Raw genomic sequence first — 23405 nt, 5'->3', positions numbered from 1 at the left:
TCGATGCATCTCTTGAAGTGTGTAAATGTACCTTAAATTTTATTTTATGTATCTATGGAGTTGGCAGTTTATTTCCTTACTGAAGAAAAGGATATAAAATATCATCTGAGTTGGTTAGGATGACTCCTTGTTTAGTGACTAGAGGTACTTTGGAGACAAACTGACTATATTTAGAGAAACACACATTTGAGCGTTGGTGCCTTCCCATGGCATTCCTCAAGTTGTAGCTGCAAAAAAAAAGTCTTGATCTGGGGTTTTTTCATAGGTCATTGTTGCCCCACCTTTTACTAGCCGCTTACAGTGGTCGTACTGCTGTCAGTCATAAGGAAGTTTCAGGTAATTTTTGTTGTGCTTTTTAGATGATCCACAATAGATACTTTAGAGCTTTATGGGGTCTTTAGAAGCACTGAGCCTGGCAGGTGAAGATAAAGAGCTTACATGACATGATACCCTGTGGGAAGCCAATGTAGAAAGTATACCGGCTTTATTTGCTTACCTCAAGAAAGCTGTGATTATGATGGAATCTAAAAAGACTGAGATAAGCTACAGACCGCAAAATGCCTTTAGTTCCTGGCCAAGTGCTTGTGTCCGCTCTGTGGAGGATGAACCTCCAGAGCAGCCTGGCTGTGGATGCTCTGCGTAGCAATTGGTCATGGGTCTCCCGTGGGCCTGTGTGATCCTGTGGCCTGAAGGTGTGGTTACTTAGTTATGGTTCCTTCAGACACTCTGAATCGGGGGCAGTGGGGGGAAAGGTGACTGTTACCCTGCAACTGCCAGGATGGTGTACTCAGAGTGTGAAACAGGATTTATGTTGCGTACTCAGGATAACACGGAGATGCTTAAGAAGTCAGGGTCTGTTAGGATCACGTCCAAGCAGCGTGTAGGAAGGAGCGTACTTCCTACTGGTACGATAGTCTACCTCGTGGACTCTTATTTCTGCATTTCAGGAGGGCTCACTGGAGTGGGCTATCTCCAGAACCATAGCTTTTTCTTTGTTTTATGGGAAACTTGTTGGCTTACTCTAAAAGAGAGCTTAGGAATGAGTAGCACTTACGCGGTGTGGATGTTCAAGGTAACATTATTTGAATTAATTAGGAGCTCAGTTATGACTTGACAGTGCAGCCACCGTATTGCTATCTGTTGAGAATATTTTTAAGTAAAAGCTGAGAGGCGCATTTTATGAGAATATTTCTGAGGCTTGTTGAGATCCCACGTTTTCAGTATCAGGTGGCTAATGAACTGTTTAATTGAATTATAGTACCTGCCTTGCAAGACATTCTGTGACTGAGTGATTCCACTTGCATTAGCTGCTATTACTTGGATCTTAAGGTTTGAATTTTGTTTCTCCTCTAAATAGCATGTTGCTCCAGAGGTAGGGAAAGATCGGATGACAGAAGAGGTTTCCTGGCACAAGTTTATAGCAGTTTCTGGTTTTCTGTTTGTCTCTGAACTGTCGTAAGGGAGCTGCATGTGCTCTTTATAAAGATAAGACAAAAAGGGAATTAAGTTTGGTTACTTACCTATTGCAAAAGCTAAGCTCACATGTCTTCGCTTAAGAAAAGTGTATTTCTGAGAGAATACAAGATCGAGCAATTTGTTTATCTAGCATTGTCTTATTAATACCCTTAACACTGCAGTCTTTGGACTTCACGGATTTTAGTCTGCTTTAACACTCTAGTAATTGAGTTGCTTTTCCCTACCCTTTAATTTGAGGTGTAAGATAACAACCCCCTTCCTTTGGTAGGCATCTTGGTAAGCACATACAGAAGTGGGGTGGAGTACTAGACACTGCCACGGTATGTTATACTCAGCCACTATCTGTTACAAAAATATTCCACTAATACTCACTTTACAGTTTCAGCATTTATCTTGTCTGTGCCTAAGAGGTCTTACTCTAGTTTTATCTCAGAAATTGAAAGTCTTAACTGTTATTCTGTGACATCAGTTTATAAAGCGATGATTTTAAAGAAATCTAATGTAGTGGAACTTGCTCATTAAATAATTAAGTGGAGGATACTATAAAGATTTTGAAGGAGAACTATAGGGTCTTCTGTGTTTCAGAATTTGTGTGAATACTTTTTTTAAGGTAATTTTTACTGCTAGATACCATTCTTCTGAAAAAAATCTGATTCCTGCACTCTGTTTTGGATGTTGTGTGGTTTGTTTGTATGCTTGAATTAGAAGGAACTGAACATGGAAATTACTGTTCTTTGGAACTGTTGATACAGTTTTTCACCCACTTTCTCTGCTTGGAAAAAATACTAATGTTATTTTAGCTACTACTACTTTGTAGTTCTGAGAATGAATATTGTTTTACTGTTGTCCTGTTGTCATTCAACAAATACATTACACATGTATTTATACCATCTCTGCATGTTTATTTCAGCGCAATGCGTGTATTGTTGTCCAAGTTACCACGACCATGGATTGTTGACGAGAAAAAAGATGATGGTTACACTGCCTTGCATCTGGCAGCTCTCAATAATCATGTGGAAGTGGCTGAACTTTTGGTGCATCAGGTAGGACTCTTTTCTCAGGAGGATTTAAATGTCACACTTCAGTTAACCATCTGATGTGAAAATAGTTTGCTGCTTTACGCCTGCAATGGCAGCGCAGAAGCAACGGAGCAGGGAGGACACGTGGTAAGCTCTAAAGGTCAAACTTGCCTTTGACATCATTACAGTGGCCTAACGGTGCAGAGGGACTGAAAAAATTGATACCTAGTTTGATTCAACAGATGAGCATCTGTACAGTGAATAATTAAAGTATGTAATCACTGCTGCTCTCAAATCTCCAAGCTAGGAATGATATTCAGGGTCATATTCAGTGCCCTAATGGACTGCCTTGCCTCTAGATGGATTGCTGGGATGATAATGCTCTAATGATTTGAATATCTTTCAGGGCAATGCTAACCTGGATATCCAGAATGTTAACCAGCAAACTGCTCTGCACCTTGCCGTTGAACGACAGCATACACAAATTGTTAGGGTAAGTATCTTATTTGCAATAAGCCATATGGTTAATGGTATTAGACTCAAGCTGATTGTAGCTGTTAAGATGTGGGTACTCCCTGGGTATTTAAAAACTGATTTAACAACACGTAGCCATTGAAGGTTTGTATCATTAATTTTGATCAATTCAGAAACCTGCCAACTTGCATAGAAGGTCAATCAGCAATATGAAGGACATTTCAGGAATGCTGAATTTTTGTACCTGTACATTATGGTTTCCTCTATGCAGTTGCCAATTCCAGTGTCCCTCCTTGTTGAGTAAGTGAGAATGTGTTCCTCTGATACTTGTCTGAGTCTTATGGTCCTGTAATGGGAACTTCAAATAGCATTTTTGATGTCTCTTGCTGTATGAGTAATTATTCTTGCTCATAGGTTTTGCAAATTGTAGCGAAGTGAAACATCTTTTTTACAAGTTTTACTACTTTTCAGTCTTCTGAGTGCATAACTTTCCCTGTTCTTAGCTTGCGAGAGCTATAAGCAGTAACAAAAGTACCTTACTGGTGAAAGTAATGCTATTTCTGTTTTTTTGCTCGCACGATTGCAGAAGTTAATACTTCAATTTAACAAAACTTTGTTACTGGCACGGGAAATGAGTGTCTGGCATAGCTTGCCTGTTCTGGCCTGTGTGCGCTGTCCATACGGGACCTCTGTGACTTAGTGTTTGGATTGCTAGCGTGGGCTGTTGAGGCTCCAAGGGAGCACTCACTGCTGTAGGAGATGTTCCCTATGAGTGAATACATCAACCTGGCCTTGGCCCTCCGTGTAAATTTTTTTAATTTCTCTTTGTAGGGTGAGTCATCTTACATTAAAAACTCTCTCTTATTCAGACCCACAGAGAATTGTCCCTCCTATGCAGCCCTATATCTGCGGTTCTTTTTAGCATTATTTTACCGTAAGGTTTCTCTATCTGCAAGGGTTGATGGATGTGATCCTGTTACAGTGAAACATGTGATATGACCCTATATCTGGAACTGCTTGCTACCAAAAGAATGGTTTCCTAGAGTCAGTGTCATTTGCATCCTGCAAGCTATTCGGCAGCTATATTTGGTGAGCTCTTGTGGCCTTCTGGAACTGACACAGTACCTGGGAATACAATACTTATGTAGCAGATGAGCAGGAAGGTAGGCATGTAGAAGGACTAGTATGTGTATTGGACTGACGTGCCTATATCTGAGAATGTTTAAGTGAATGACCCTGTAGAGTATCCGTACTTCAGAGTTGGATTAACTTTGAGAAGGCCTAAAATAACTCATGCAGCCATGCAAAGAACATGCTGGCTCTGTATTTCAAAATTAATTCCTATTGGGTACCTTCCAGGGCTGGGTTGTACCCTCAGGCATCTGTGGAATAGTGGTCAAAGGTAATAGGGTTCTTTTAAAAACCCTGCTGCCATGACAAAGGCTGGCTGATGATTTGCCTTTTTTTTTTTTTTTTTTAAATACTTAACTGATTTTTGAACTTCTACAAAGGCTTTGAATTTCCATAGTAGCCAAGGATTCCAGTTGCTCTGAAAATAGTTCTCTTAGAGATTTTCTTCCAGGAGAAACTCTTTAAGCAGTAAACAGCTAGTGGCAGACACAAGATATGAATATGAGAGAGAAAAATTGGGCCAGGGTAAGTCCATTTAGAGAGTGTAAGAAGTTGGGAGAAGACTTGCAACTATTAGCTGGTTTTCTTGGTTTCATTTGTGGAAGAAAAGATTGGGGAACATGGTAAGCTGCAGTCAATTACAGGCAGGTATTTCCTTGAAAATTAAGTTCTGAATTCCTTTTAAGGATTTTTTTCTTTTTAGCTTTTTTCTAGAGTTTGAGATTCTTTGGTTCCGAAAGGCTGCGATCCTTGCAAGCATGTGGATTCTGAAGAATCATAGAATCACAGAATGGTTTGGGTTGGAAGGGACCTTAAAGATCATCTTGTTCCAACCTCCCTGCTGTGGGCAGGGACACCCTCCACTAGACCACATTGCCCAAAGCCTCATCCAACCTGGTCTTAAACACTTCCAGGGAGGGGGCATCCACAACCTCTTTGGGCAACCTGTTCTAGTACCTCACCACTCTTAATAGTAAAGAATTTCTTTCTAACATCTAATCTAAACTGACCCTCCTTCAGCTTAAACCCATTACCCCTTGTCCTGTCACTACACTCCCTGATAAACAGTCCCTCACCATCTTTCCTGTAGGCCCCTTCAGGTACTGGAAAGCCGCAATTAGATCTCCCCGGAGCCTTCTCTTCTCCAGGCTGAACAGCCCCAACTCTCTCAGCCTGTCCTCATAGGAGAGGTGCTCCAGCCCTCGGATCAGCTTCATGGCCCTCCTCTGGACTCACTCCAACAGCTCCATGTCTCTCCTGTACTGGGGCCCCCAGAGCTGGACGCAGTACTCCAGGTGGGGTCTCACAAGAGCAGAGTAGAGGGGCAGGATCACCTCCCTCAACCTGCTGGTCACGCCTCTTTTGATGCAGCCCAGGACACGGTTGGCTTTCTGCAAGAGGGAGATCTCCCTTTGTGTATTCCTGTTTCTAGGCTCTGCCTTTTATCTCTGCTGCTAATCCGGATTTTGCAGAGTAGCAAAGGCTCAAAACTAAAGTTAAAACCTCAGCTGTTATTTGCAGGGTTCTGAATAGCAACAATGACAGGGTCTAAATTTTAGGGGCAATCATTATTTGTCAGCATATGTTGATTTTTTTTTTTTTTTTGTATTTAACAGCACATTTAAAAAACTTCTGGTGCATCAAATTATGGCCATATGCAAAGGCAGGATGAACTGGAGGGCCTGTGCAGTCTTATGCTTGCTTTCGTGTCGTGTGAGCTGGAACGTGTATCTAAAATTAGCTTTAAAGATGAGTCTTACAGTTCATTACTTTCCAAAGTGTTCTGAGATAGTATTTAATAGTGTCAGTGGTTTTTATGTCTTCTGCTGAGTAAGAATAAACCTAAGTACATGCTTAACTACTTTGCTAATGGGAGGATACTGTAAATTAAGTTGTAAAGTTTAGCATGGTGTGAAAGTGGTGGAGGTTTAGGTTATTGAAACAGAATAGTAAAGAATACATCCATATCTAAAGTATTGCTCACTTGTTCTGTTTCTGATATATTGCTGTAATATGTTACAGTGTTTGTAGGCTGTCTTGTAAGAATTAAAGGTTTTGGACAGTAGAAAGAACTCTAAAATAGCATCTCTTGTAGCGCGCTCTCAGAGCACAGGCAAGCAGTAGGCTTCTGCTGAAATAAGCTTGATATTTGAAAGAGAAATGCTTCATTTGAGGGCTGAGCTCCAAGTATGGAAAATAAATTTAAACAAACTTAACTCTGAATTGTAGCAATATAAAGGCAATATAAACCCTTTTGGACCCCCTAGACATTCCTAACCCATAGTTTTGCTGATAGCAGTTTTAAACAGAATAAATAGCTTTTTTTTTGAGTTTTAAATTGAGTTCTTTCTCTTTTCAGCTCTTAGTTCGTGCAGGTGCTAAGCTGGATATTCAGGATAAAGATGGGGATACTCCCCTGCACGAAGCCCTGAGACACCATACCCTGTCACAGCTTCGCCAGCTTCAAGACATGCAAGATGTGGGCAAGGTAGATACTGCTTGGGAGCCATCAAAGAACACAGTAAATAAAATGCATTTATTTATTCCTTTTTTTTTCCTGTATGTTTGTCTCTCTATTTGTCTAGTTCGTCTAGTTCTGTACTGTTGAACTGCTTTTTAGCATAGTTTGCATGGACATTCTGCATTAGGCTGCAATGTAGGCAGAAATCATATTGTTATTTGTGGCTTTTCACATGTCATTGTCTTTGTTAAAATGAAATATGGATTATTTAGTTCAAACTATTTCTACAAATCTGTCTTCCATAGTGAACATATATAGCTTCCAAAAAATCAAAAGTAACTTTTTAGAGAAGAGAAATAAACAGTATTACAGTACAGAATAAGACTAAAATTGCTTTTTGTGATTCAACATTTTGCATGTCTTTGTAGCTTTAATTGTTTAGCTGCTTCTGTAACCTTCTGAAAGTTTATTCTGTTAGAACAAGGGATTATTAATCTTCGCATGTTTATTGTTATGTACCTTTCTAACAGAGTTATTTTCAGAAATTGTGCTGTAGTAAGGAAATAGTCGAAGAAACTCCAGGTGATAAAGGTCAGAATGTTTTAATGAAAAAAGAAATGCTCACACCTAAAGAGCCATGTGAATACCATATGTAAAGATAAAGTTTATAGTTTTGCTGATAGGCAAAGGAGAAATAAAATTCTGGAGTGAGTGGTATTGAGATATGCAAACAACAATTTTTTTCTTTAAATATTAAAGACACACAACAGTGGATCAGATTTGCTGAATCATTACTTACCAGTGTTGTCATATTTTTTCTAATTTTAACTGTGGGTGATAAGTTTTGCATTTCATTCAAAAAAGACCCACCAACTTTATTAAAAAGCTTTTGTTCAAAACAGTAATACCACTGTACAACAAATGTTTTTCAAACTGGTTACTTAATCTCACTGAAATACACTGGAATAAGCTTTGAAAACAGATTTAAAATATGACTGGCATATGTAAGAAAATGCTTGTGTCCTCTTAAGTGAGAGGAAGAAAGCAATTACAGCACAGTTGTTTCCGTGATCTGAAATGAACTCTGTGAGAGACGGCCAAAATACTTGGTATGCATGTATTTAGTTGTGAAATGAATGAAGGGGAGATAAATACTTTTTCTCCAGTTCAGCATTTCATAAATAGGTTTCTCTGGCCATCTTACTAGTGGCATCCACAATGAAACTAGAGTTGTTGTGTTTTGAGGTTTTTAACACAAGAAGTGTGGGAGGTTTTTCCTACTGCCTTTTTAAATTTTAGTTTTGAGGGATTTTATGTTTTAAGAGTAAGTTTTTCTTCTAGTTTCGTTTGAGCTGTATCCTTGGTTTAAAAAAAAAATTACACTTCTGCTTTATTTTTATTAAAATAATAATAATAATTTTAAAAAAATAAACGGGGGGGGGGAAGACACCATAACAAACAAGCAATAAAAAATAAATCCCTGCATGATTGTATCTCTGATCACCTAAAAATGTTCTAATGTTTAAAAGATACCATGATCAACCAGTACCTCCTATTTCAGTTTGATCAAATTATTGGTCATTTTTTACACTTTGTTTAGCTGCAGAGAAAATTGTTGCCTAACTAACAAATTTAGGAGGCTTAAGTGGTGTGGAAAAGACATGTACCCTCAGAGAAGAGGTGAAAACTTGCTTATTTTAATTTTGTGTGCCAGCAACATAAGATGTGGCTGAAATGTAAAAGATGGAGTCAAGCCTGGTTAAAATATACCTGAAAACTCTTTAAAATTATCAGCAGGTCAAACTGTCTTGAAAATGTTATTTTGTGGAAAATAGAACAATACTTGTACCTACCTACTTTCATTTAAATAACGGTAATGTAAAAATCCCATAAACTAGATTTTATCAGTAAACAGCTTGAGAAGAAAGCCACCTTTGACCCAAAATCATATATCAAAAAAAGGACAGGATCTGGGCCGCTAAAATATGCGCAGGCACCTGGACCTTTAAAACTATCCAAGGACACGTTTGTAATTTGTCATGGGTAGAATTGCAATTACAAGTGATGGATCATAGAGGATACGTAGGGTTAATAATTTAGTCTGAGAAACAGTAAGGCTTTGTTTTTGTGAATATGATGACTTGAGTTAAATTGATGGAATCTGTATTTTTTTTATTAATTTATATTAATTCCTTTGAAGATTGGGAAAACGTCACATTCCTTTAGTCTGTGATAGCAAATGTGATATATAAATCTTCGGTATTTTAGTGCTCATTTTTGCTTCGCTAAATTTTAATTAACTTTGGACTGCTGTCCTGAAGATACCAACCTACTGAGCCCCATAGGGTGTGTCTTTGTAGTATAGTACTTCAACAAATAATGAATTTTTTTTCCCAGTTGAATAAACTGAAAAGAACAAAAATTTCACTTGCAGGATTTTAGATGTTTTTCATATTTGATAAAGTTGGTTGGACAGCAACTTCATTGAAATTTTACCATTTGTTACTTTTTGCTTTGAGAATGGTTTAAAACATGAAACAAACTTTTTACTGATATGGTGAAATTCTGAATCCCAGCGTTAAGTTGTTGTAATAACTAAATTTTTGTCAGTTTTCTTTAGGTGTTTTTTGATAGACTATTCAAAATGCATGTAGTGAACAATCTTGATAGTACACAAGGCCCTACACATTTTAGGTATCAATCTGAAAAACATTGCTGTGTTCAAGTGCTATAAGCGGCAAACCCCATACCCCATTTCTTTAAATAATTTTGAAGTTTTTCATCCAGCACATTGCGATGCTTATACAGCTGGGAGGAGGAGAAACCTTCTGATAGTACAGCCCCTGCCCCCCCCAAGTCATTTCAATTGCTGTATTACAGATGCAGTGTTCCTTGGTCTAGGGTACTTTTTATCCTAAATAGCTATATTATTCCCCAGGCTCATTTAGTGTAATTTATTTTAATATAGGCATCTTTCATACCCTTAAAATGCTTTTAAGATTCAAAATGATGCTACCACCTAAATCCTAACTTAAGCTAAAGAAACTCTAAATGGAAGTCAGTTAGGTGTTTGCAGCTTCAAAGATAGCTCAGTAATTACAGTTATTTAGATGATATTTATACCATTTGTGCCAATTACACAGTGTTCTCCTTCACAGGTGAATTGGCTGGGACTGGCTTGTGTTGGTGCATCTTAGGGCTGGCACCCTCCAGAGGAAGCTTGTTGCAGCTGTGCTAGGCACTAGGACTTAATGTTTATTTTTGTGTGTGGATTTTTGTGGAGTTTTTTCATTCTGCGTGCCTGAAATGTTGCAGACTACCAGAGAAGTCTCGTGGGATGCAGTATTGGTGTTTTTAAAGCATACAGCACACAGAAGCATTTTGGAACTCAATAATGTTGATGACTGTTCCAGGTGGAGGAGCCAGTCTTGGCATAGTGTATATTCACAGCAAGTGAAGCAAACTATCCTGTTAGCTGTGTTTTGATTTTCCTCTTGGAGACACAATAGCTGTTTCATTCCAGAACAGCTCAGAGCCCATGTGGTGCAAGTGTGGATGGTAAGAGAACTCTTGTCCCAGCAAGTAAGAAAGGCCTACAGCAAATTGTTCGGTGTGGGCATGCCTTAAATGTCTACTCTGCCAACCTCGGAGCAAATCAGCTCTCACTGGGCATTGTGCTACCTTGGCTGGATTACTGACATGGTCCAAGGTACTCGGACTGAAGCTAGATAAAATCTCTGCTTCGCTTCAGCCAATGCTTTAATTGAGATACAGAAAAATGGTCAGAATTCATAAACAAAAATGTTCTGTGATCTGAACACCACACAACAATTTCTCCCCATAACTTACTGCTTTTCCTGGTATCAGATCTTTCAAGCTGTACTATTCTTACCTGATTGTAGGGAAGAATGCAGGACCACGAGTAGCTGTGAATTCATGAAGTGACCTTCAAGAGTCTCGTAGCACCTCAGTAATACTTATTGATATAAGAACTCCTAACTAGGAAAAAACATATAGACTGGGTTTAAAAAAAAAAAAAAAAAAAAGGCTTTCCTAGGAAACTGGGTAACTGTATAACGAGAAGGATAATCTTGCAGTTACCAAGGCAAGGTAAAGTCTTTTAATACATACTTCACGTGCTACATGATATGGACCCAAACCAAGCCTTTTTCTTCACAAGTCACCTTTGAGGGATGGGGGAAATAACTAGAGGGGTTTTGAAAACTCTTTTCTTCGTCGTTCAGACTTCAAGATATGCAACCTTTAGGACTACAGTGACATGTATCTGGTATTTTAAATTTATTCCTGTATTCTGTTGTGTCTAAAATAGCACATCTAGTTCTTTAAATAGGAAATGGTTGTTAATTCCACCAAAATTACTTAATTTTGGGTGGTGATACTTGACACACAGCTTTTAGAAGACCAGCTGCAGGAATAGATTGTACAAACTGAAAGTGACGTAGAAAGATGTACATCAGTCAAGTTGGGCGTTTAAACCAGTTAATGGGAAAAGATCCCTACAAAATCCTGCCTCTATCCTAGTGTTGAAGCCTTTATAATTCTGGAATTCAGCACTTAGAACTCCTTGAATTGGAGCTGTCCCAGCTGTGCCAAAGCTATTCCTTTGAATATAGTCTAGTGTAGTTTGCTGAGGGATTCTTAGTGGTGCCAGCAGAGTGGTGCCAGCAGTTTTGTATTGTATGTAGTCTGCATTATACTTAGAATTTTATCTGATCAGGCTTTAATACAAAATTATGTTGGAGCAGGCCCAGAATGCTCCAGAGTAGATGAATCCTTTCCTTGCTGGGCTGTGGTAGTTAGCCGCCTCTATTTTTCTAGCTGGCCCTGTGAATTGTGCCTAATAGATACACTAATCCAGAAATACAGTAATAGTTATAAAAGGGTGAAGGAGTATTACATGATTAGGACAGCATGAAAGGTATGTGAGTTTAAATCCCTCCAGGCTGAGGCAGCAACTAAAATCAAGTCTGTCTTCGGCAGGTGCTTTACGCACTAGACTAAAAGTAAATGTGTGTTCACCACTCTGCCCAACTATGTTTTCAGTCCAGGTATGGTGGTGGTAGTATTTTGTCTGAACTCAGCAATTTTAGTGCACTTCGAGTGTATTCTGAATATACCCACCGGGACTTTGCCCTTTACAGTGCTTACATGGGATGACAGCCACTTCACAAGTGAGTATAGATGTGCCGAAGATTGAATGCTTCAATATCTGAACTGTTCCTTGCTGAATTTTTGTTCCTTAAAGTTGAGTATAGCTGACTCAAAATTAAGCAACCATAGAATTGTTTTGATTTTAGTTCCAGAGATGCTTCCTTGGGCTTCCAGATTTATACATCTCTCTGTGTGTATGTACGTGTGTGCATGTCAAGTAGTTTTCCTTTAGCCGGACTATTCCTAACTGTTTAGAGAGTCTCGAGTTGCTTATGTATTTGTTTTCTTTCAGTTAATAATGGGACTCGGCACTCAGGGAGCAGAGAAGAAGAGTGCAGCATCTATTGCCTGCTTCCTGGCAGCCAATGGAGCTGACCTCAGCATTCGTAATAAGAAGGGTCAGTCTCCTCTCGACCTCTGCCCTGATCCTAGTCTCTGCAAAGCGTTGGCCAAATGTCACAAAGAAAAAGTCAGGTTTGTATATTCATAAAATATGCAGTTTCCAAATCTCTGCTTTCTATAGATTAACTGGTGTATTTAAAACATTGTGCCTTTATTAGCAGTAGTGTTAAAACTTACAAGATTTTTCTTTACTTCCAGTTAATTCCTTACATTCTATGGTACATCGAATGCTATTTACAAAGACATTAGTTGAAACTTACACAAGTGTACAGGACTTTCAAACATGTTAATATGGGAGAGAGGAGAATGGGAAGGTGGCAACGTGCAGTGGAGGCTGGTAGAACTTCAAACCATCCCAGAAGTGGGGCAGGATCACTGAAAGAATAACTAAGCATTGGGATAGGTTATCCAGGGAGGCTGTGAAATCTCTGTCCGTCCATGGGCAAAGGCCAGTATAACCTGGTGTGAATTCGGTGTTGACTCTGCTTTAAGTGGGTGACCCCCTGAGTACATGTCAACCTGAATGACTATATGAAGGAGGAGGGAGTAGGTCTGATGTCCCAGAAGTACTTCTCTAGAAATTGTCATTTCAGTGAAATGTCATGTTATCAAGTGCATGCAGTATGAGATGTTTCAAACCATTGGCTTACATGATTCTCATCCTTAATTCCTGTGTGGAAATCAAAAATGTACATTCAAAATGTCAGTAAGAGAGACTGTTTTTGTTGATGTTGTCCTGGTGTGTAAGGTGCTTATTTTCTTCAGAGTCTTTCTATCTGTGTCTGTCGGCCTTATCCCTGTGGCTGTTCTTTCTCACCCCCTTTTATGGGCTGGTGAGGGCTGGAGGAAGGAGCTGGTTATGTTCAACCTGCGCTCCCTCTGCTGGGTCAGCAGCAGCGTAGGACAAAGATCTGAGGTGAATTCTCTGTCAGAGTTGGGGCTTCTTGTACAAGCCTGCCATTTGCTAAGTATTGGAAGTATATTCCAGATTAAGGTGTTAAGATGTGCAGTTCTGAATCTACAGGGGATATTTCTGTTAATAAAGTAAACTCTTAGGATGGGAGGGAAGGATTTTTTACATTCGCAAGATGCTATTCTAACTTGTGTGGACTGTTTCTGTACAATGTCTTATCAGAATGTGAGATCTCGCACTCTGATGTCAGCTGTATATGTGGGAAAATGCAGTTCAGATTGCTTTATGATGGTACACCGATGCCTGAATATAGATAAACAGCCGATTGATGTGTATTTTAAATTAATAATTTTAAAAATTCTTAAAAATAAGTTTGACTGCAAGGTTTCTTTGTAGTGGTCAGGTTGGTTCCCGAAGTCCATCTATGATCAACAATGATTCTGAAACCTTAGAAGAATGTATGGTGTGTTCAGACATGAAGAGAGATACTCTGTTTGGGCCATGTGGACACATTGCCACGTGTTCTCTGTGCTCACCGCGGGTGAAAAAATGCCTCATCTGTAAAGAACAAGTTCAGTCTAGGACAAAGGTAAAAACTTTCAAAGTTTACTGGTTCACTTTGTTTTAATGAAAAAGTGAAAAAAAAAAAAGAGGTCAAGGAAAAGTGTACTATATTTTAAACAGTATTTTGCCTTACAGGTGTCTCACTGGGTGAAATTAATTTTGCATCGTAATGATATCTTGTCCCAAGATTGTATGTCACTCTTTTCTGTTTGCCTGTACTCATGTCCTACCTGGCCCTCATTCTTTCCCCACCTTGCAATGTCTTTATTGTTCAAGTCCTCAGAGTTCCTAATACAGTCACCTGAGGATACTTTATTTAGATAGATTTATTTTTTCCCCCTATGGTATTTTTTTTCCATGTTAAGATAAATTGCTGCTTTTCCTGAAGTATAATTTCCTTCAGTAATACTCACTTCTTCTGAGTTCTTTTATTCCTTAGGGGTGCTTGGAAAGATGATTTGCCTGTAAACTGAGTTAGGACATACTTGGTTTTGAAGTTAATATTTGCTTTCAGCTTTCACCTTTCACCTTCTCTTTCTTTGGAATCGTGACTTTCATTATGCTGTCTTTCTCCTTCAGAGTATCAACCTGTTGTGCCCTGTTTTGGGGACCTAATCTCTATAAGGTCCTCAGGTTTCTCAAATGGTTGTTCCCAAGTATTTGTGACTATCTGGTACATCGCCATTGCTTTTCTGTTTGAGTATTCTTTTATTCCCCATAATCACTGATTTTTGTCCTTCTGTTGCTTTTTGGCTGTTTAAAATCCAAAAAATTTCATGATCCACACACGGGTTTTCTGATGTGTAGAAAACCCACTCTATTCTTTATACATTTTTCCAAACAGATTTGACTAGTCCGCTTCTGTGGTACCTTTTTTCTCTGCCTTAGAGTGAATATAGGAATTATAAAGATGAATTTGTACTGGTTTTACTGTTCACTCTCTTATTTTTATTACTTATACCATTCATTATTCTGCCATGCATATTTTCAAAGGCCAAATGTTAAAGTGTGAGCTCCTTTTCCCCAGAATTTCTTTATAGTCAGTGAAAAGGTTCTGCCACTGGGTGATTCAGAGCAGCAAAGTAAGGCTTCTGCTTCCACTCATCTATCTGAAGAAGCTGATCTATGGAAATCAGCTTTTCCAGGTGAAAGATTACCCTTGTGGATAACCTTCCTTTTATTTCTTTTGCTAAATTAGATTGAGAGTGTGAAATATCTGTTCAATACATCTCTTATACTCTTCTAGATAAAAACTTACAGTAATATCTGTAAGGCTAAGAAATAAATGAACGTGGACAACAGTTCTATGAGCTGGAAGAGGTAGTCCAGGCCAGTATGGAGTGGTCTGTGATGTCTGTGGTCACACTATACATACAGTTCATCACATTAAAAGGCTTGAGAAACCCTAACCCAGAATATTAAAACAGATTACTATAAAAGTCTCTTGTAAGTGAATTTAAGTGTATATGGTGGAACAAAGAAGGAGAAAAGAATAAAGAAAAAGAAACATATGTGTCTTAGCTGCTTCTCTATGCCTGTCAGTGTACCAGGCATATAAATATTGCCAGCAATTATCTATTCTTAGAAGTCAGTGTGATAACTCATTTAAATTGCATTTTGAGGTGCTGAATTAGTTAAAATAACACTAGATGGTGCTTCTTAAAGTCCACATGCCTTGCAAAAGAGAGGGTAAAAGCAAATTAATGTAGAGAGCAGGAAATAAACTTTTCTCATATGTGTGTTTATTGTTTTTTACAGATTGAAGAATGCGTTGTATGTTCAGACAAAAAGGCAGCAGTGCTTTTCCAGCCTTGTGGTCATATGTGTGCTTGTGAGAGTAAGTAAACTTGACAGGAAGTTCTTTTTGAAGTAATCTTGAAACGGAACATTTTAAATCAGATTGCTAAAAGCTCATTAGTAATCTGACTTCAAGTCCAATTTACTTGATAGTCTGGTGTGATAGTCAGAATTTTAGCATTATTTGGCATGTTGGTAATGAAACAATTGGAGGACAAACAAAATTTTCAAAAATTCAGAAAGGAGGTGCTCTTCCATCTGTATTACTTAATTGTGAGTGGGCTTGCTCAGATTATAGAAGCCTGCTATATATTGTTAAAACTTCTGAAGTAATTAGAATTAATTTTATTGTTTTGTTGCAGCTTTTTTTGGGGCATTCAGATGTGCAAGTGGTGCTTTAAAAGAAAATTGTAAATAAATATTTAATGTGCTTCATTACTGATCTACAGATTTGCACAAGGGCTGTGTTTTTCCCTAAAAGATCCATCATATATCTTTGCAAAGAGCACCAGTTCTTGTTTGCTCTGATTTACCTCGTGTAGCAAAAAAAGACATAGGAGATCTCCAGAAATTTTTTTTGTTTTGAGAATACATGGATGAGAATGCAGCCATCACCTTGTCACCAGACATTTCAGGGCTTTGTTGAAACGTCACTTGCCTAGAGAAGAGCAGTCTTTGTTCCTGAGGATCTACATAAGAGGGAAGATAATATCCCTAAGTAACTGCTTACTTGGTCTCACTAAAGAAGTCTGGTTTCTTCCTCTGTTCTGGCTGAGAGATCTGACATTGAATCACTGACTTTACAGTTATCCTGATCTGGCCTTTTTCACTGTCTGCAATTGAAAGATGATGAGAGAATTTTTTTTTATTAGTTTCCCAGGAAGAGGACAGCAAAAAGATTGATTGCTGTGGTGAACAATTTCAGCAGTGAAATGCACATCACCAAGTCTAAGCTTTAACACAGACAGCAAAAGGTTTAACAGATGTAGATGATTTCTTTCCAGATTATTTTCTGGACATCTTATTCAAGTCTTCAAATTTGTGTAGTTCATAGCATGCACTCTGTTGATTCATCGTAACCTTCAGCATTTATGAGACATAATCGTTTGCCTTTTGTAGAAGAATTGCAGCCTCCTTTCTAGGATTACATTGAAAGATACAGGTTTACTCTTTTAAGGGTAAGGACCCACACCTGTTTGCCCCTGGAGCATAAGAACAGTAAGTGACATCCTTTGTCCTAAAGGAGGAAGCAGGTAGTCAAGACATTCTTGGAAGTTCTGGTCTCAAATGTATGTGATTTTACTTTTTTAACTTCTGTAATTCTTGTGGAATAGACGTCCATTTGGAGAAAGATGAACCTGCTTGCTTGAAATATTTTAAAAGAAAATAATAGGCTTGCTTTGAATCCCAATCAAGACGTTTATAGATGTGATTTGCAGAAAATTATGTGAAGATAAACACAAGTAGTTATTTGTATTATAAGCATCTATTATGGCATTGCTATATAGTTACTGTGAATAAACAAACTTATGGATAGGAAGGAGTAAAAATGAAATGGCACAATTCAGAGTTCATTTATTTCTCTGTCCTATCAGATTGTGCAAGCTTGATGAAGAAATGTGTACAGTGTCGGGCAGTTGTTGAGCGAAGAGTGCCTTTCATAATGTGCTGTGGAGGGAAAGGTACAGAAGATACCACTGATGATATTTGTGAGTGACTCCAAAACCATACTCTTTCACATTCCCCTATCAACTTCTTATTCTCATTCTTTTAAACAAAGTAAATCTTTCCTTTTTAAAGAAAAGTTTAATACAAACAGTGTTAAGCCAGGATTTCATTTGCTGTTTGCACTACTTTCTACACTGGTAGGAGTAGATGCGGTGGTAACACCAGCCATTACACTAAAGGATTGCTTCCAGCATCCCAAGCAGAAGCTGAAACATGTATGACTTCTTGGCCACTTATTAGTGTCCTATGAAGCAAGAGCTGAAAATTGTCTGTAATTGTGCAAATAAGCAAATAAATGTGTGTGTGGTTTGTTGTTTTGTTTTTTTTACTTCTGGAACTGATCAAGGAATGGTAAATATTTTGCATCTAGTTACAAGCAACTTTCATGACAGTTCAGTTTTACATAGAATCACAGAATGGTTTGGGTTGGAAGGGACCTCAAAGATCATCTTGTTCCAACCCCCCAGCCATGGGCAGAGACACCCTCCACTAGGCCAGGTTGCCCAAAGCCCCATCCAACCTGGCCTTGAACACTTCCAGGGAGGGGGCATCCACAACCTCTCTGGGCAACCTGTTCCATCTCCTGCTTTGACTAGTTTTCTAAACCTCTTGTGACTTCTCTGAATAATTTCTATGAATCATTTGTATTTACTCTGCGTGTGTATGGGTGGTACGCAGTGTTTGAATTGAGTTTATGTGAATTGTAATATTAGGTCATTCTTGTTATACTGTTCCTAAACAGATAAATTTAAGAATAATCCTTATAATCAGGTTTTTAATACTCATATTGGAAATTTCAAATTTGTTATTTTGCAATATTTCTCAATTTTTCTGTTTCTTATAGTAACATTGCTTCCTGTATCTGTCAAATTCAGGAATATGAATCTGAGTTTGTTCAAATTTTGAGCAAACTACTTCCAAAATGCTTTTGAAGTTTTGAGTGCCAAACAGAATTGTCTGTGTAGATAAAAAGCCTTTTCAGTGTGAAAGGATTTGGCTTTATTTTTTACATGTGCAAAAAAATTTACTCAGGAAACTCACTGACAAAGAAGAACTCTGAGAACATTAAGGGGCCACAGGCATTTTGAGCATCATTATTGAGGAAATATTTGTCAAAGAAGTGTTGCCACTGAACTCAAAGAAGTTCTTTATGAATTGAGCTGCAATGATGTAGTAAATTTTAATTAGATTATCAAATATGTTTGACTGACATTATTTCAGATAATTGAAAAATTGTAGTTACTACACTGGAAATAATTATTCCTGTTTCATTAGATTCATGTATAATCACATATATTTATTTTCTCTAAATTACAGCAAGTGGAAACATTCCAGTTTTGCAGAAAGACAAAGACAACACCAATGTTAATGCGGATGTACAGAAGCTGCAGCAACAGTTACAAGACATCAAGGAACAGGTAAAAGTGCTGGATAAAAATTTTAGGGACCACTAAAATAATTGAAAAAGCCAAGGCATCTTTTATTTAAAACAAAATGTCATGTTGAAATGCTTCAGTTCTTAAATTTTAGTTAAATAACCAATATTTTTGGGTGTGATGTGGCTTGTATGTCTTCTATGTACAGGTTTAAAAAAAAAAATTTAAAAAATCAAGTGGCTATGTTTGATAATCCATCTATTAGAGCATCTGTGTTGATGTGACTAAAAAAGGATGACCTGCCCAGTCAGCATGTTCTCTGCCTGTTTAGCTAACCTGAGTCTGTAGGTACAACAGAAGCTGTTTTCACAGAACAGTAATATACGTAGATTTTCTTCACTATTCTCTATCTACCTGAATCTTTACTTGTCTGTTCATGAATTGCCTTTGAACAATGGCTAGTAGTTTCCTGTCGTATGAAGGCTGTAGTTTATGTACTCTTCAAAAAATTGTGTGGTTGTAAAATTAAAACCTTTGAAAGTACTGTACATACAACTTACATTCCAAATATTCAAATTACAAGGTCTTTTGTAATTATGCATAACGGGAGGAAATTTATACAAATTGACTGTAGATTGTATTGATTATTCATTGGTTAAGTTACATGCAATTTGGAAACCTAATGAAAACAAAAATTTAATGTTTCAGAGAACTGATGGTTACCTATTTAAATTTGTAACATTTCTAAGTCTAGTTCCATTAGAAGCGCTCAAGTAGTTGTGCACATGCAGAACTTTCCTGGGTTAAATTACTAAATTGTTTCCTTGCTTTTCCATCTGAACAAATAAAAACTTGATTTTGAGATCTTTCAGCCATAAAGGACCTGTGGTATCTGTCCATTGTATGAACTTACTCTCTTAGAACCCTCATAACGTGATTTTTGTCTTTCCTATGTATAATACAATTGGAAGAAACTTTTCATGGATACAGGAAACAGAGTAATGTTCTTAATGTATTACTTGCCTTTTCCTTTTGTAGGCTTAGAGCAGTCAGTAATACATCAGGGATGGCAGCATCACATCTAGCCCTGGTAGTTGTTGCTGTCAGCTGTTAATGTGCATGAAAGTTAAGGCTGAAGTGTTTCAGTTGCTGGTTTTAGGCCCCATATCTCTAAATGCCTTAAATTTGGGGAGCTGATACACTGTCGAGTTTTAACCTCAGTGGTATGTCTATGAAGAGCTGTTTCTGTCGTATGGAGACTTGGCCAACACCCCAGTAATAGAAATTCAAATATCTACTTCAAAACAGATTCTTTGTAGTTTTTGTCTGCAAAAGAACATGCAGATTAAAAATTGTCATTTGAAAAGTGCATGTCTGTCTTGATGGTAACATCTGGAGTTTCTAGGTATCTCTGATGTCTTAGATCTGCTGTTTAGCTTCTGTTTTACTTTTTAATATTAAATGAAAAGAATAAGGTTACTGCTTTGGCATTTAAAATTATATATGCAAAACATGCAGATGAATGCTTAAATACAAGTAATCTATTTTCTTCAGATGTATTTTTTTTCTTTTCTGGTTACTTTATTTTAGGAGTTTATAAAAGATTGGAGTTCTATTTGGATATGCTAATACTCATATATAGGAATGTGAAAGGAAAACTAGTTTATGTTACAGTTTTTCTTCTTTGTTAGATGTGATCTCAGGGGTTTTTTTTCAGTTTTCCTAAGGTGCTCTTTTATTCTTAACAATTTTGCCTTACCTTTGGGATTTCCTAGCCAGAAGCTTTCTAATATCAGAAAGTTATGCTGTCTTAGGGAAGAGAGAATAATTATTTCATACATGCCATTTTCTACTTGTATTTTCTGGTTTTCATGTTTGCAGTAGTAAGAAAGGTCTAATACTGGAATGCTTTGAGAAATTTAAGTGCACTCTCTTGCTTTGAAATGCCATGTTGTCCAATAATTTATTTTAAATCAGTATAAAACTGAAGATCGTTCAATGCCTCTGACTAGAAAGGTTCTGGTCATTCTTGCATGCGTCTTGGCTTGAGACTCTTTCATGTTTTCCTTAGAGTATTTTTCTAGTTGGTCTTGTGACAAGGCAAGTTGTGTATCACACTTGGCAGTAGCAAGTTGGATTTGATTAAAATTAGTCATCTAATCTTTTAAATTTGTGCTTGAAATGACGCACAGCATTCCACTATAATTGTGTATTTTTTTGATTTGTGCTTTAACAGTTCAGTCTTCATATTACATTGATATTTTTGTACTTAAAATTAATTTGTTCTCTTTCAGCAGGTATAATCCTATGTTTCAACTCATACCTTCAATGATAATCTAATATGTTAGTGCAGCAAGCTTTTAAAACCATTTCTGGTGCCAAGCAGAAGTGATGCTGATGTCAACAGAATCTCCCACATCTGATGACCACACCATTCTTCAGGGATTCCCTGAATGTGAACCCTTTTGACTGTAATTGTAATACCTTCACTCCATTTCATACATAATCACCATCATCTGTCTAATATCTTATGTATGTTCCTTCACCATACTTACATCACTTTTTTTTTTCCTTAAAAATAAATTTATTTTGTCACTGTGCACCTGTATATTGTTGGAAAGACTATTTTTGTTAATGAGGAATTGATATTTCAAGCAGTTTAGAACACCTTGTTAGTGGTAAAAATTGATTTGAATTGCAAACCCTGTTATACTTAAAGGTACAATGAGCACATTTTCAGACTACTTTTACTTATCCAAAGAAACAATTCTCACATAGAACAGGTATAGTGCCTTTTTATACCATTTGTTTTCTTTTGAAAGATGAGAGTCAAATGATTCACGCAAATAAAAATAAACGTAGAGTGTGGTTTCACGCAGAGAATGTTCTAATAGTACAATAGAAACAGATAATGCTTATCTCCTGCTGCTGTGGCACAAATTGGGTATAAGGCATGCAGGGAACTTTCTTCCACTGTAACAGCGTATATAAGCTGGTGATCAAGTAGTGAATGCTCCTTGAAGGTTGGATATAACTCTGTTATTTTGGCTTGTATCCCACTGGGAAACTGCTGAACTAATTGAGAAAATCCTTGTCAGAATAGAAGTGCCTAGCAAACAGGAGGTTTGGTTCCTGCCAGCTGTATTCTCCTACTGTATGAAGTAACTTAAAATAGTATCATGTTAAGAAATTAAACAGCTAATGCATTTTAAATACTCTGCATTTGTACTAAGCAGAAGAAATTGGGCAATTTGATAATACTGCATGCAATTACAGAAAAGATCTTTAAAATGAAAATGTTAGGATTTCTGTGCTTCGCTGAACAAAATAATCAAAAGTAATGGTGTTTGAACAGATTTTAATTTTTATTGGTTTTGAGTCCCTTGATGGGTGTTTTCATCTTCAGATGATGGTGTGGCATTTGGAGAGAACAGACCCTTCTAACTTCAGTAATTCTGACATATTTAGGCACAAAAGCAAGTAATTAAGCTAAAAACATAGAATAAAAGCTACAAATTTTTTCTCCAGAGTTAAGATTTAGGTTTGCTTTGTCAGTCCTTTATCAAAGGACATTGTGTCAATGCTGTCAGGTTACAGGTCAGGTTATTTGTCTATATTCATTGGTAACAGCTTTTTCATTGATATTTGAAGACTGTAGGTTACTGGAGGAAGAACGCTCTACTTGCCCCATTGGCATGTGTAGATGATGACTTGGTGTGAATGGAAAAATAAGCAGGACTGACTGACAGTTGGTCTTTTGCAAATTTTTAGTTTAAGTGTGTTTTGTTATAGTATTGTGAAAATTCTGGCAAAGCTGGAGCTCAGCATTTTTGGGAAGAGTGAAGGGAGATTTTTTAAACATAAATTGATTTTATCTGGAAGTTTTGCAATCCTGCTAGCCCATTATACTGGTATCCTGGAGATTAAAATGGACATTTGGCCAGATTCCATGCCAATTTAAACTCCATATAAGCAGACTGATGGTGAATTTTTTTGGTCTTCAACTAAGCTGTCTACCCTAGGAAATAATACCTATCAATTCCATAGAAAGTATGCTTTAAAGTTATATTGAGTAGGGTTCCTGCTGTGGATTTTCTCTCTCATGAGATGAACAAACTCAAGTAAACCCACGATGATAAGTATGGAAACAAGTCACAGGTGCAAGGTGGTGATAAAATGAATTTGCATTTGAAATACGAGCCCTGACAGTATTTCATATTATATATAAGCTTAACATTTACAAGTGTTGGATATGAGTAGTGCGTCTCACATGTGAGGACATCTTAGATTTGATTTGTTGGACTATAGAATGGTCTTAATTATCATCTGTTATAACATCTATTCATTTACTAACCTTCGATAAACTGTTATAAATTAAATCCTAATATGGCTGCAATATGTTTATGGTGAAGGAACATGCTTTACCAAAACTTCAGTTTCTGTATGTGACAAAAGGTGAAGGACATTGTTCCTTGTGGCTTGGTACAAATGAACTTTGCTGTTGAAGAGCTTTAGGAGATCTTTTTTGGGCATTGGCTGACACTTTAATGTTCAGCAGTTAAAACTGATTTTAAAAGTTTGCTGTGCTACTGTTATGACTGAAGGTCACAGATTTATTAAATTGTTCTTCATTTGAAACTCGAGATGTTCTTGTGGTTGAAAAATCTAGGTAACTTCCATGAACAACGCCTGGAATTACTAGTGTTGAATCTTTACATATAATATTGATTATGCATTGATTTATTACTTCTGCATGTATTCTGTGCTTGGTGTTTAAAAGTAAGTATATGAATGGCTAGGTAGCATGAGAAGAAATTGGTAAATCATTACCTGAACATTGCACGCATAAAGTTGTTAGTGTTGTGTTTGTTCCTTGGAAGGCTACATGACAT

The 23405-nt window shown here is 37.3% G+C and overlaps 2 protein-coding genes across 6 annotated transcripts in view; one reads left to right on the top strand and one right to left on the bottom strand.

Moving 5' to 3' along the window:
- Nucleotides 1-23405, bottom strand: part of ESCO1 (establishment of sister chromatid cohesion N-acetyltransferase 1) — a 318705-nt gene that overhangs the window by 142603 nt on the left and 152697 nt on the right. The window lies entirely within an intron of this gene.
- Nucleotides 1-23405, top strand: part of MIB1 (MIB E3 ubiquitin protein ligase 1) — a 90353-nt gene that overhangs the window by 60925 nt on the left and 6023 nt on the right. Inside the window, exons 13-21 of one of the 4 annotated variants that reach the window (XM_075744291.1) lie at nucleotides 2387-2519; nucleotides 2902-2988; nucleotides 6460-6621; nucleotides 12026-12207; nucleotides 13445-13637; nucleotides 15371-15449; nucleotides 17005-17118; nucleotides 18455-18555; nucleotides 20808-23093. In XM_075744291.1, coding sequence (XP_075600406.1) covers nucleotides 2387-2519; nucleotides 2902-2988; nucleotides 6460-6621; nucleotides 12026-12207; nucleotides 13445-13637; nucleotides 15371-15449; nucleotides 17005-17118; nucleotides 18455-18555; nucleotides 20808-20816 — 1060 coding nt within the window. In that variant the 3' untranslated portion in view covers nucleotides 20817-23093. Of the gene's footprint in view, nucleotides 1-2386; nucleotides 2520-2901; nucleotides 2989-6459; nucleotides 6622-12025; nucleotides 12208-13444; nucleotides 13638-15370; nucleotides 15450-17004; nucleotides 17119-18454; nucleotides 18556-20807; nucleotides 23094-23405 lie in introns of those variants that run through there. The other 3 variants (XM_075744288.1, XM_075744290.1, XM_075744287.1) reach the window with 3 other exon arrangements.

Source organism: Balearica regulorum, chromosome 2 (genome assembly GCF_011004875.1).
Source record: "Balearica regulorum gibbericeps isolate bBalReg1 chromosome 2, bBalReg1.pri, whole genome shotgun sequence".
In the NCBI taxonomy this organism is placed as follows: domain Eukaryota; kingdom Metazoa; phylum Chordata; class Aves; order Gruiformes; family Gruidae; genus Balearica; species Balearica regulorum.
Note: the sequence above shows the minus strand (reverse complement) of the source record. Positions and strands in the feature narration are given on the sequence as shown.